The sequence below is a fragment of the Pleurodeles waltl genome, chromosome 9 (genome assembly GCF_031143425.1).
Source record: "Pleurodeles waltl isolate 20211129_DDA chromosome 9, aPleWal1.hap1.20221129, whole genome shotgun sequence".
Classification (NCBI taxonomy): Eukaryota; Metazoa; Chordata; class Amphibia; order Caudata; family Salamandridae; genus Pleurodeles; species Pleurodeles waltl.
The window spans coordinates 993,940,575-993,953,031 of NC_090448.1; the positions used below are offsets into that span (position 1 = coordinate 993,940,575).

At 44.5% G+C, this 12,457-nt stretch overlaps 1 protein-coding gene across 1 annotated transcript in view; it reads left to right on the plus strand.

The window, feature by feature from the left end:
- HGSNAT (heparan-alpha-glucosaminide N-acetyltransferase) overlaps positions 1 to 12,457 on the plus strand; it is a 307,063-nt gene that overhangs the window by 289,236 nt on the left and 5,370 nt on the right. Inside the window, exon 17 of the mRNA XM_069208519.1 lies at positions 1,558 to 1,670. Within this exon, the coding sequence (XP_069064620.1) occupies positions 1,558 to 1,670 (113 nt within the window). The remainder of the gene's footprint in view (positions 1 to 1,557; positions 1,671 to 12,457) is intronic.

Sequence of the window (12,457 nt, forward strand, 5' to 3'; positions counted from 1 at the left end):
GAATACTGAGTCAAAGATCTCCTGAGAAAGCTGGTTGTATTGCATTATACGGAGGATGGCACAATAAATGTGGCGGCTTTGGTTGTGACTGGTGTCAGGTGCTTCCACATTTTGTAGCTATCAAAGCATGGACGTTCATTTGAACCCATTATACCAGTGATACTCGAAGCATGGCTTGGGGGTATGCAGCCCTCTGAATATTAACATGCGGCCTGATGTTCAAGAGCAGCACTGGGCTGTTTATTCAACTCAGCACTAACTTTGAAAAGATGTTAAGTGAACAGGCAAGCATTTATTTAAAGGTTAGTTAAAGAAAGGAAATAACTAGGGTGTCCTGCACCACCTAACGTTAGAAACACCTTCATATTTAAAGCATTTTGCAGTAAAATTATGACAGTCTCTTCAAAATTCAAAAAGTGTCTTTCATCAACATGTAGAACTATTTCAGAATAATACATCACAATATAGCAGTGTAGTGAGAAGTATTTTTTAAAAAGTTATAGTTTTCAAACATGAATTTAGAAATATTCATTCTCCCCTCCCCCTATCCTGACAACAATGCCAATAGTGAACTAAGAGACAAGCCAGTTGTTATTTGCAGTCTTTGGGAAGCTTGGGTTCCTACTAAACATGGTGATATTATAGTCTATTAAATTAAAAATATGATAAGGCTTTGTACAGCAATCATCTAGAGGTCATATGTCAGAGTACTCTTATATGTGATAATGATAATGAAGAAGAAGAAGAGAAAGTGAGTTAAAACAATTGCCTAGGATCACAATTTGGTTAGGTGTAGAAACTAGGTTTAATCCCAGGTTTTCTGGTTTCATTTTGTGTAATTCATCCTCTATATATATATATATACTTCACTTCTCATGAACCCACCTTAACGCCAACCCTGCCACCCTGCTGGCATCAGTGCGGCCCTCTGTCACATCACAGACCAAGCTCTTTGGCACCTGGGAAAATGTTTACTACAACCAAATGAATATACTAACTGTATTATCTTCAGTGTGTGTTTCCCTCTCTAGTTAATACCTGAAGGTGAGTGCCTCCAAGTTTCCTGTTATTTCAGTGCTCACAGGGTGCTATTTCAAAGATTTAATGATATCATGTGTTCAAGGTAATACAAACATAGACACAAATATTGAGTTGACTGCTCTACACAACACATCTGTTGCTGTCTTTTTACTATGGTGTATATGGAAAGTCATTTGATACAGGTGTGCACCTCAAAGGGTTCTTGTGCATTATTGTCATACATATATATTCTTCAAACATTAAGGGCCTGATTTTGATATTGGCGGACAAGTTACTCCGTCACAATGGTGATGGAAATCCTGTTCACCAATATCTAATCCCATAGGATATAATGAGATTTACCTGTTGGTGCAAGAAATATCCATCACCATTGTGACGGCGTAACTCGTCCGCCAATATCTAAATCAGGCCCAGGTGTTTTTCTTAATAAATAGAATGATGTAAAGTATTGCATGTTTTGAAGTTTTTTTATTGTTTTAACACTATATTTTATTGTGAAATCTGAATTTGGTGCAGGTCTTTTTCATACGTGACAACCCTCAGTTGTTTTGCCTTCCTGCTTCTGTTGATCATATATTACCTGGTTGATGTGAGGAGACTGTGGACGGGTGCCCCATTTTTTTATCCAGGTGAGCTGCATTTTAAAACAATGGTCTATTATATAATGCTTAATTTACTTTCTCATCCAGCTTGAAGCTTTAGCCTGGAGCTCTGTCCATTCCTCTTGGAGACACTTATTACGTGGGAAGGTTATTGTTACCAGTTACTGTCCTGAGAACCACACACAAAGATCTGTGGAGATGTGTTATTGGCACTCTTAACTATTAATGGAGGCGCTGGTGTGGGTAATCGCTGTAAAAAGGGAAAATTGGAGAACAGGCTTCTTTAAGACTGCATTTACAATACAGTAATCTTTTGCATCTCCACTATAAAGCAACTTTAAGGGAACTAGGATTATGTTATAGTTCAGTGGGGCTGGAGTCTGCTTGAAATCTACAGCCAAGAGAATTGATTGTAGAAGAACACATGCATCATGAAATGATTACTCCAAGTTTCCATTTTGTGATCAACCAAGTATCTCTAGCAATACTCTATTGAATACTGCTTAGAATTCTAAATGTTAACTGCCGTCCCTTTCTCCAAACACAGCACTTTAGTTCCTGGTGTCCATATTTATATTCCCACATTATTGTGTGTTTAGTAAGAAATTAAATTCCACACATATTTGGGTAACATGAGGATCGTAACAAAGCATCACATGTTGAAAATCAAAATCCAGTTTACACATCCAGGCACAAATAAACCAGGTGGGACTGTGGGTTAAGCAACCTTTTATGTGGCCTACTAGAGGAGTAGGAGTAGGGAGGTTTAAGAAAACAGAATCTTTCCAGGAGGCAGAGCCTCCTCACCAGAAAGGTCTATGCAAGGTACAGAGATTTGAAGTAATGTCCGGAGGTGGTCTTACAGTAGTTACTAATGTAGTCATCCAGCACCAGACAGATAACTTCTATCCATTTTTTTAAAGCCCTGTAGTTACCAGACAGTATTGCCGTATCCTTAAGGTAATTTCCTGTGAGGCAAAAGTGTTCCCTGGTATTATTTGCTTATTTGTGAAAATCAACTCTATTGGTTCAATATAGGTCCTTCAAGGATTGTTTGTAGATGTTGAACGTATGGTGAGATTATGGCAAACTCTACACACGCCACCCATCAGAATCAGGTGATGCTTCAAAAATATCCATGCATACAATTGTTGTACATTCATGCAGGAATAATGCAAATCTGGCTATTGCCTCTTTTGGCGCCCCAGCTACTGTCTTTTCAGAAGAATAGCACGATTGTTGGTGTCACAGCCAGAGTGGCTACTTTATATTGATTAATATTGTCTATGCCTGGAAAGGCGGTACCAGACCGAGTAGTGACATTTCACTACATTTACAAAAAAGGGACCTTGATGATTAGTCGTTAACTACCATGATTATAAGTGTTCAGGAAGGCATTTCAGTAACTGCTAGAACTCCCTTAGTGCCCAAAGAAGGTTGTAAGTGTTATTGTGATTTCTTGCCTACCAGTGCTGACAGTATTTTAAGCTTTTAAGCCTACTTACCCATCGGATCTTTGTCCTTGCAAGCAGAAACCTAATTTCCCCTATGTCTGGCCTTCGCAACAAACTATGATGTTGCCAGTTTGATTGGTGCTCAGGATTTGGCATTGCTTGCTTGAAGTGCCCATTGAATTAAGGGAGCAACTTACTCTTCCGCTAGTTATTGGTTCCCTCACTCTTTTCCTTGTCCAGTCTAGTCTTTATTTCATAAGTGAGTTCATTGGGAAACATCCTGAACAACGAGGTTGTTAAACCACTACTTGCCTGAACCACTGCTTCTAAACAACTAAAAAGTCTCTACAACGAAGTACTGAACAACTACTGTCTAAACAACGATTTTGCCTGAAAAACAATTGCTTCAACAACGAATTTTAAGGTAAGTTTTTTTATATATATATAAATTCTAAACAACTAATAAACCATAAAAAAAATGAAAAACGTACCTTAAAATTAGTTGTTGAGGCAATCGGTATTCAGGCAAAATCGTTGTTTAGACAGTAGTTGTTCAGTACTTCGTTGTAGAGACTTTTTAGTTGTTTAGCAGTAGTGGTTTAAGCTATTGTTTAGGACCTAGTTGTTCCGTCACATATTCTAGTTCAGTGGTTCCCAACCTTTTGATTCCTGAGGACCCCCACTGAATCACTACTGGAAGCCGGGGAGCCCCAAGCAATTTGTACAATTTAAATTTCAAACCTTAAAACAGTAATTCACAAAAATACACAAGCAAGTACACACCAAACAAATACTCAAATTACTAAAGATGTAAATATTTGATATTTAAAAAATATGCAAAAATCAGTAACATTTTAATGGGAAGGTTGGCGCTGCATCTTGGGCACTAACTTCTTAATGTTTGGTTTTACTTAGGAAAGCTGACTCTTCAGGTCAAATTTTACATTTCTCAAGCAAATTCTGTTTTTAATTTTTAGGTACATACGATCTGAGAAAGCTTTTTCACATAAATATGTGGTGAGGGAAGGAAATAAAATCATAAGGGCCTCATATCTCTCATATCTCCACAGCCTCTCTGTCACATGTAGTTAATTTGTTTTATAGCACCTCGCACACCAGTGTAGGGTGTCGGAGCACTTTACTGGGGACAGCAAGGTGTAGGATTCACATGTCATCAACACTGGTAGGCATTTTCTAAGAGTGCTTGGCCTGGAGAATTACATATTCAGAACATAACACAGTGGTTAGCATTGCTTTTAATAATAAGAATGTATTTATACAATGCAAACCATTTTTAGAAGCATAAGGTTAATGAAGGACTGGGAAAAAAACAAACTTTCTAATTTGTGCCATGCAGTTTGCATGCAACTCTTTGATGGCAGTTCATAGCTCACAATGCTAGATTACCATTGTAACTTAGGAACTGCACAGTAACACAAGAATCTCTGTGACAAAAGTAGTAACGCACTGTGCTACGCACATAAATACTGTTCTTTGCATGATACACATTCTTTGCATCAGGCATATTAACCACCTGCGCTACCTTAGATGAGTCAACACTGCCACTAGACAAAACTATCTCTCTCGAGCAGGAACATTAATCACCAGAGTTATTTTGACGCTTTTATTTTTGTCCAGAAGCTTACAGATTATACAATGAACTTTGCAGTGCTTTTAAAACTGCTGCACAAATGAAGTCTTAAATATAAAAGCACACACGTATTTCTGTCCAGAGGCCCAGGCATGCGGACCCCTTGGTAATGTGTCACGGACCCCTGGGGGTCCGAGGACCACAGGTCCACTGTTCTAGTTCAGTACTTAGTCCCTAAAGATGGGTGCCATGTTTTGGCTATCATTGTTCCTAAACGAATCATGGCAGGATTGCTAGCAGGAACGTAGACTAATGTAGCTGCAGTTTACAATTTCTGCACTCTTGTTTTACCGTGTCTATGTCTAGCTTGAGAAAGGACTGCTGGGTCTTTCTATATTTCTGCAGTCATGACAGAAAAGTCCTATTTTCAGGGAGTTTCACTAAATTGCCTTCCTGTGTGAATAGGTGATGTATTTTCCAGAATGCCCATTGGTATATGATGTGGACCCCAAGCTATGCACTAGAGAGGTAGAAAGGCAGGAAGTGTGGGTTTTCAGTCCTGCTGTTCCACCAAAATCATGTTCTTTAGTTTGTTTGTAAAGTCAGGGTGATCCATTCCAATTTTGAAATTCTTTGCTACATAATTTTTCATATTGCCTTTATATGAGAGTATACAGAAAAGTGATGGATTAAATGCTAAAATGAATCACAGCCACTGGTAATTACTTGGGGCCACACCACAGTCCAATGTTATTTTGCACACCATTCCACCTAACGTTGGACCCAGCCTTATGCAAATCAGTCTTGGTAATTCTCCAATGGGAATAGTCCAGCCTGAACTGCCAAGCCTCGTCCTACCAACCGTTTTCTTGATTTCTCAATTCCCCTTCCCCTTGCACATTGTCAGCATCATTCACATTTCTTCAGGAGAGATCTCTTCCACTGTGTTGAGAACCTCCCTGCCCCTCTCTCTTTCTAGAGGGCCATGACCTCACATTTTTTCCCTCATATGTTGCCTCCATGCAGTCCTCCCATCCTTGCTTCCTAGTTTCTTTATCGTTAGATGGTTGTAGTTTGTTTGTAGTCTACTAAAAAGCTTTGCAGGCTCTGCCCTAATCTCAGCTGTCAAGAATTTAATTTGACGTGCCCATCTGTCCCTTCAAGGAATTGGTGTCTTACCTACCCTTCCCTTGAGTTTCCAGATCTCTTTTCTCCTGTTTCTCTGATATGGCTAATAGAAGACTCACCAGAACCAACTTATTAATTACATCATTCTTTAACCCTACATACCACTTTCATGGTTCTCACTCATGTCTGCCTGCAGACTCTTCTTGTTGAATATTGCTCTTCTCCATCTGGCCAGCAATAGCTTCACAGTGATTGTTTTTTGTTTTTTGTATGGTTATGACAGTAAGGCAACTTGTGTTTTCGCAGACATAGTCTGACTTGCTCCATGGTAATGAGGCAATCCCTGTAGCCTCTACCTTTGTGATAGCCAGGAACATGTGATTGTGGCTTCTTTTGGAGAGGAATCTGATGACTGCCTGGTGGTCTGTTGATTACCTATTGTTTACACTGTGACTAACAATGGACACTACATGACCGGAGCTAGTGGTTGCTTCAAGAAAATAAAATGATTTCCCTCATTATTCCTGTATTGTCCTTCCATGCAATGCCCTCCAGTGGCTACTTGGAGGTCTAGTGGTAATATTAGTGGCTACTGTTTGCCTAGCTGCAGCACTTGTATTATCCTGCTCCAGCTGCTTCTTTGTAGTGTAGTGGTTAAACTATTTGCCTTGGTTTGTCTGGCATGAGACTCCAGCTAAATTATGTGTCCTTGTGTACCTGGGATTAGTGATTTTGATGGCCAATTGGTGGTTGGCTGGCTCAATGTGATGGCCTCTTCTGGACCAGACCATATTTCATTGCCTGATGATCAAACAACTGCTTAATGATCATAGCTGGTAGAGACTTCTATCTGCGGATTCCTTATCTTTTAATTTCCTTGCGTCAGCTTGGAATCTGGAATTTTTTGCTGAGTAGTACCCTGCGCATGCAGTCATTCGGCTCAGAGTGGCGTCGTCAGCATCGTTGGAGCCGTCTGTGATGTCACAGTCGCCTATAAAGGCACCACCCCGGTGCACGTACGTCAGTTCTCTTCCTTCCACGCTAGTTAAGGGTAGGTCCGGACTTGAGCTACCCTCTACCTTTTTTGGCATGCCTTTTTCAACCTTTTTATTGAGTCGTTTGCAGTCTGTGCAGGATTGCATCGAGGAAGACGGGGTTCAAGCCGTACTGCGCCTTCCATTGCGTCATTTCTGTGGCGGACCCCCATCAGGTATGTCTCTGGTGCCTTGACAGAAACCACGACTCGAAGTCGTGTTCTGAATGCCGGGCCCTGGCCCCGAAAGCTTTGAGAGAGCGGTCTCTGAAGCTCATGGCGGCCCAGCAGTCGACTTTAATTGGCACGACTCCTAGGAGGTCACCTTCCCGATTGAGGAGGAGGTCACGGGACCGCTCCAGGAGCCCTAAGTCCTCTTCTTTGTGCTCGAGGTCCTCCGGGCACTCGGGGAAGAGGCACAAGAAGAAGAACAAGTCCAAGCGGACTTCCACTTCGCCACGCCCATCAGCCGACGAGGCGTCTCGCGAACGTCGACATTCCAAGCACAGTTCTACGAAACCGATGCAAGGGCCGATTTTGAGCCTTCCCCCCTTTCCTGGAGTGACACCCGCTCAGCTCAAAGAGTTTTATGACACCATGCACCTTGTATTTGAGCGTGCTGCCCCCGCAGGGTTGGCAGGGGCCCCATCAGGTTCGGTGCTGGCAGCTTCGGCCTCAGCACCATTGGGGACTCCAGGATCCGGTACCGGCTCAGTAGAGATGCTGAGTTCACACAGGCGGCCTCCTCCGGTGCCACTCCTGACATCAACGCTCCCTGCTCTGCTAGCGCCACCGGTGGAGCGAGCCCCATCTGGGGGTTTCCACATCGGAGCTGATGTTACCCTTAAATGAAGCCCTCACTTGGTCCAAACCCAGAACAGGGGCTCTCGTTAATAGGACAATCGGCCGCCGCCATAGACCAGCTCCAGATGATCCTAGTTTCCTCACCCAATACCCCACCCTGGATAGCTTGGTGGTCCAGGCCTCCACTTCCCATGATGCCTTCCCTTCCGCTCCCCCAGACAGGGAGTCCAGGAGGCTGGATCATCATGGAAAGCAAATGTTTTCTTCCTCCAGCCTGGCATTGAGGTCCGTAAACACCTCATGCCTTTTGGGGCATTTTTCCCATACTTTGTGGGATACGGTGGCACAGGTGCTGCCCAGGTCCCGGAGGGCATGCAGGATACTCTCACACAAGCTATAAAAGGTGTGAGAGATACAGCCAAGTTTACAATACGGTGTGGTTTGGACACAACCAACTTGCTGGGTAGGGTAACTTCATCAACGGTGACCCTTCAAAGGCACTTATGGCTTTTCGGGGAATGTCCAGGCAAACATTATGGACATGCCCTTCGATGGCTCATGCCTATTTGGAAAAAAGGCAGACTCTGCGCTTAAGCAGTTCAAGGACTCTCGAGCTACGGCCAGATCCTTGGGCATCTTGGCGCCTGCTCGCCAGCTGTCTGCCTTTCTCCCCTTCCAAGGTTTTGGAGAGGTGTGGTACCCTGCCACCCACAAGTCAGCCACAGTCCTTCGTCAACTCAGCATCCAGTGCCAGGATGAGGTTGTGGTACCTTCTGACCCAGAGGGTCTAGCCAGAGGTCGGCCACCACCAGCCCCCGCTTCCACATCGCCCAGGTCCTTCTACTATGATTCTGCAAGCCTGTACTCGTCCAGTTGGAGGGAAGATTCAATTTCATCTCCCTCACTGGCGGTCCATAACATCGGACAAATGGGTCTTGCAGATCATACAGAAGGGCTGTTCTCTTCCCTTCCAGTCTTTCCCTCCCTCTATGCCTCCATTAAAAGAACAGCTGATGGAGGATCACTTAATCTTACTCTGCAAGGAAGTTACGTCTCTCTTGGCCAAGAGAGCCATAGAAAGGGTCCCAATGTCAGAAGTAGGCAGTGGTTGTTATTCCCGCTACTTTCTGATTCCAAAAAAAGAACAAGGGTCTTCACCCTGTCTTGGATTTAAGGGATGTCAGTCTCTTCCTCAAAAAGGAGAAATTCAAGATGCTCACTCTTGTTCAGGTCTTGTCTGCCCTAGACCAAGAAGACTGGATGGTAGCGTTGGACTTGCAGGATGCGTATTTTCACATCTCCATCCTGCCTGCCCACAGACGCTACTTGCGGTTCAAGGTGGGCCACAAGCACTTTCCATTTACTGTGCTCCCTTTCGGTCTTATTAGTCTCCCTCGGGTGTTCCCTGAAGTGATGGCAGTGGTAGCAGCTCATCTGCGCAGGTTAGGGATTTCAGTCTTCCCTTACCTCGACGACTGGCTGTTGAAGGCTCCAACGCCCCAGGCTCTCATCAACCACCTTCAGACAATGGAGAACCTTCTGCATTTGCTGGGGTTTACTATAAATGTGCACAAGTCACACCTGACACCCTCTCAGACGCTCCCTTACATAAGAGCCATTCTGGAAACAGTGCAGTTTTGGGCTTATCCTCCTAAGCGGCGAGTCCAGGATATTCAGATTATGATACTGATGTTTCGGCCTCTATCCTGGATTTAGGTGAGACAGACTCTGAGGCTGTAGGGACTCATGGCATAATGCACCCTGTTAGTCAAGCATGCCAGATGGCATATGAGGGCTCTGCAGTCGGACCTGAAGTTCCAGTGGGTGCAGCATCAGGGGAATCTTACTGACATGGTTCAGATCTCAGAGGGAACTGCAGAAGACCTGCATTGGAGGTTAGTGAACTGCAATTGGGTCAGAGACAGACTCCTGTCCCTTCCCCAACCAGATCTCACAGTAGTGACAAATGCTTCACTTTTGGGATGGGGTGGCCATCGGAGAGAGGTGGAGATCAGAGGCCTCTGGTCTCCAGCGGAATCAGGACTCCATATCAACTTACTGGCGCTCCAGGTGATCCGACTGGCTTTGAAAGCATTTCTTCCTGTTGTAAAAGGGAAGATAGTGCAGGTGTTCACAGACAACACCACCGCAATGTGGTAGTGCAACAAGCAGGGCAGAGTGGGGTCGTGGACCCTTTGTCAAGAGGCTCTGCGTCTCTGGACAGGGCTGGAACAGCAAGGCATAACCATGGTGGTTCAACACATGGCAGGTTCTTTGAATGCCAAGGTGGATTAACTCAGCCGTCGGTGCCTAGCAGATCACAAATGGTATCTTCACCCGAAGGTGGTCCAAGGACTCTTTTAGCAGTGGGGAGAGCCTTGGTTAGATCTGTTTGTCTCCATATACAAACGCGCAATGTCAGCAGTATTGTGCGTTGGAGTTTCCAAGGCGGCAGTCGGTCGGTGATGCTTTTCATCACGGGTGGAATTCAGGCCTTCTGTATGCCTTTCCACCCATACCACTTCTGCCCAGAGTTCTCAAGAAGATCAAGAACGACCGGGCCCAAGTAATCCTGGTGGTCCCAGATTGGGCAAGGAGAGTTTGAAATCCCAAGCTTCTGAAAATGAGCATCAGTCCTCCAATCAGGTTGCCCCTTCAGGAGGATTTTCTGTCGCAGCAGCAGGGGAAGGTTGTCCACCTGAACCTGTCAACTCTGCGTCTACATGTGTGGAGATTGAGCGGTGACAGTTGATGGATTTTGACCTTCCTTCCGAAGTCTGTAAAGTTATTTTGCCAGCCAGGCGTCACTCCACTAAAACAGTATACGCCTGCCATTGGAAACGCTTTGTATATTATTGTACAGAAAGGTCTATTAATCCTCTTTCTGCTTCTTGTATATTATTGTACAGAAAGGTCTATTAATCCTCTTTCTGCTTCTCTTCCTGATATATACTTCTCTTTACACTATCCCTTGCCCAGCAGGGTTCTGCCTTGGGTACTCTCAAGGGCTATCTTTCTGCCTTATCGCTATTTCTTCGACTACCTGATCAGCCTTCACTTTTCAAATCTCCCATTGTACATAGATTCCTCAGAGGGCTTATACATATGTTTCCCCCTATGCCCTTTGTTATGCCCCAATGGGACTTAAATCTGGTCCTCACATTTCTTATGTGTGCTCCTTTTGAGCCCTTACATAACTGTCCCCTCCGACTGCCCACCATCAAAACAGCCTTATTAGTGGCAATAACATCTGCCAGGAGGGCAAGTGAGATGCAAGCTCTTTCATCCAAGCCTCCATATCTCACTATGTTTCCAGACAAGGTGGTTCTCAGAACTTGTGCCTCTTTCCTCCCTAAGACGGTGACCCCATTCAATTTGGGTCAGAATATCACCCTGCCCATCGTCTTTGCTTCACTGCATCCCTCTAAAGAAGAGGAGCGACTCACCGGCTGGCCCCAAAAAGAGTAATATTGTTCTACCTTGCTGCACAGAAGAGTTCCGGGTGGATCTCCAACTCTTTGTGGGATACGTGGGAGCAAAGAAGGGTTAGGCAGTGCAGAAACAAACCATTTTGCGCTGGGTTGTTCTCTGCATCAAGATCTGTTATGAATTGGCCAGGAAGCAGCCTCCTGAGGACTTGAGGGTTCATGCAACCAGGGGCAAAGCTGCTACCACTGCTCTAGCTCAGGGTGTTCCAGTGCTGGATATTTGTCAGGCAGCATCGTGGGTATCCTTGCACACATTTGCAAAACATTACTGCCTGGAAAATCAGGTATGGAGAGACGGACACTTTGCCTGTCCGGTCCTACAGGACTTTTTAGTGTAAGTAGAGTTATCAGCAGCCACCTGCCAGGAGGTTATGGCTTGGGTATTTATTCACAGGTAAGGAATCTGCAGCTAGAAGTCTCTGTCAGATGAACAAGTTACTTACCTTAGGTAATGCATTATCTGGTAGAGAATCTCTCTAGCTGCAGATTCCTTACGCCCACCCACGCCTCTTCGCTCTGCGGATATGTCTATTAGGGTTACGGTTTATCCCTTTGAAGCCCTAGTTTTCCACAGACAAACTGTTAGTTCTATCCATGATTCTGTGCTTCTTACATAGTTGTTCGTGGATGAAAGAACTGACGTATGCACGCTGGGGTGGTGCCTTTATAGGCAACTTTGACGTCACAGACTCCAGCGACGCTGACGACGCCACACGGAGCAGAACAATGCATGTGGATCCAAACGACAGCACCTGGCGGCGCATGTAGGGTACTGCTCAGCAAACAATTCCGAATTCCAAGCTGACACCAGGAAATTCAAAGGTAAGGAATCTGCAGCTAGATAGAGTCTCTACCAGGTAATGCGTTACTGAAGGTAAGTAACTTGTTTGTCACTGCCACCTTGCAGTGCCACTACTACTTTTCTGTCAAGGTATGCTCCTAAAAATGATAATAACCAACCCCATTTGTATCCAAACATACAGTGTCCCCCCCGCTTGAGATCTCAGGGTCTTGGGCCATTTGGCAGGCCCATTGCTGGACGCTTACCCCTGTCACATGGTGCTCCCACTTTTTTAGGTCGAGAGTAAACGTACAACCTCTTGTATACTTTTATTTTGTTCAGTGTCATTTAAAAATCCTTGCTTCCTAGCGGTCAGTCATGTCTCTTTGTCCCTCCTTCTTTTGTGTGGGAGCAGGGACCAACTACTGTATAATTGCGCTTTATCATGTTTGTCTGGTCCGTAGAGGACTTTTTTAAAACTTTGTTTCCTGCTCCTGTCCAGGGAAGCTTCCCTTTTCATTTGCAGAGCATTCTT